At 41.6% G+C, this 874-nt stretch overlaps 1 protein-coding gene across 1 annotated transcript; it reads right to left on the bottom strand.

Moving 5' to 3' along the window:
* Window positions 1–36: 36 nt before the first annotated feature.
* On the bottom strand, window positions 37–799 carry LOC107682547 (protein-glutamine gamma-glutamyltransferase K-like). The gene is made up of 3 exons (XM_016478750.1): window positions 661–799; window positions 320–456; window positions 37–199 (listed from the first exon to the last, which is right to left on the bottom strand). The coding sequence occupies exons 1-3, from the start codon at window positions 754–756 to the stop codon at window positions 55–57; spliced, it is 378 nt and encodes a 125-aa protein (XP_016334236.1). The 5' UTR covers window positions 757–799; the 3' UTR covers window positions 37–54.
* Between the last annotated feature and the right edge of the window lie 75 nt (window positions 800–874).

The raw sequence follows: 874 nt of genomic DNA, 5'->3' as shown, positions 1-874 counted from the left end.
TGTGTGAAAAGCATGCTGAAAGCTTTCTGCTCCTCCGCTTATTTGAGAGATTGTTCACTTTTCTTTGACAACAACATCGGTGAATCCATGCACCTGAGTCAGCTGAGGACAATCAAGCGAAGCCAGAAGTTTGTAAGGGCCGGAACACTTAGGAATAAATGTCTCGGTCAGGTTCACTGTGGCCAGGCTTGCAATGTCACTGAGAAATAGACAGAAAGTAAGATGTTTAACTATATACCAATCAAAAGGAACAGCTGCAGGTTACATGTCCCCTTATTTTGTATAGTTTAATAGTGAGTTAATCAGATTCATTTCCTACCCATAGTTAATCGATCTGCAGTGCTTCATTCCCAGTCCCTCTATACGGAAAATTGCATTCTTCAGCACGCAGGGCAGTGGGTTCTGGAATGTGATTTTTATTGGCACTTCTTTGCCCACAGCACAGTCACATCCAGGCTAAAAGGGCAAATCACAATCTGCATTAACACCATTCAGGTTACGAACAGTTATAAAAAAAGACTCCATTTTCCACACCCAGCTAATAATCAGTGGTTCTTAATTCGTTTCTAGGCCTAGGATTAAATGATTTCACTAAACTGGGTGAGTTTCATTCATAAACACCAGCAGGTGAAGTATAGCTTTCAAGTTTTTCAAACTCACAGTAATAACAAGATCTGGAGTGCACATTCTGAAGTTGAAGCGTTTGGCCACAATCTGCTTAGTCTGAGTGACCCGTCCAGCGAGAGTGAGCATCATCGTTGAATGATCCACAAGGTGTTTCTTATAATCCTCATATCGCAGGGCCCACTCCAGAACCTTGGCTAAAAATGGACAAGAGATAAACACTGAATATATACAAGCTTGAATGCAGTGG

This window comes from Sinocyclocheilus anshuiensis, unplaced genomic scaffold (assembly GCF_001515605.1).
Source record: "Sinocyclocheilus anshuiensis isolate Anshui unplaced genomic scaffold, SAMN03320099.WGS_v1.1 C32328354, whole genome shotgun sequence".
NCBI classification, from domain to species: domain Eukaryota; kingdom Metazoa; phylum Chordata; class Actinopteri; order Cypriniformes; family Cyprinidae; genus Sinocyclocheilus; species Sinocyclocheilus anshuiensis.
This window is presented reverse-complemented; position numbering and strand designations above follow the sequence as displayed.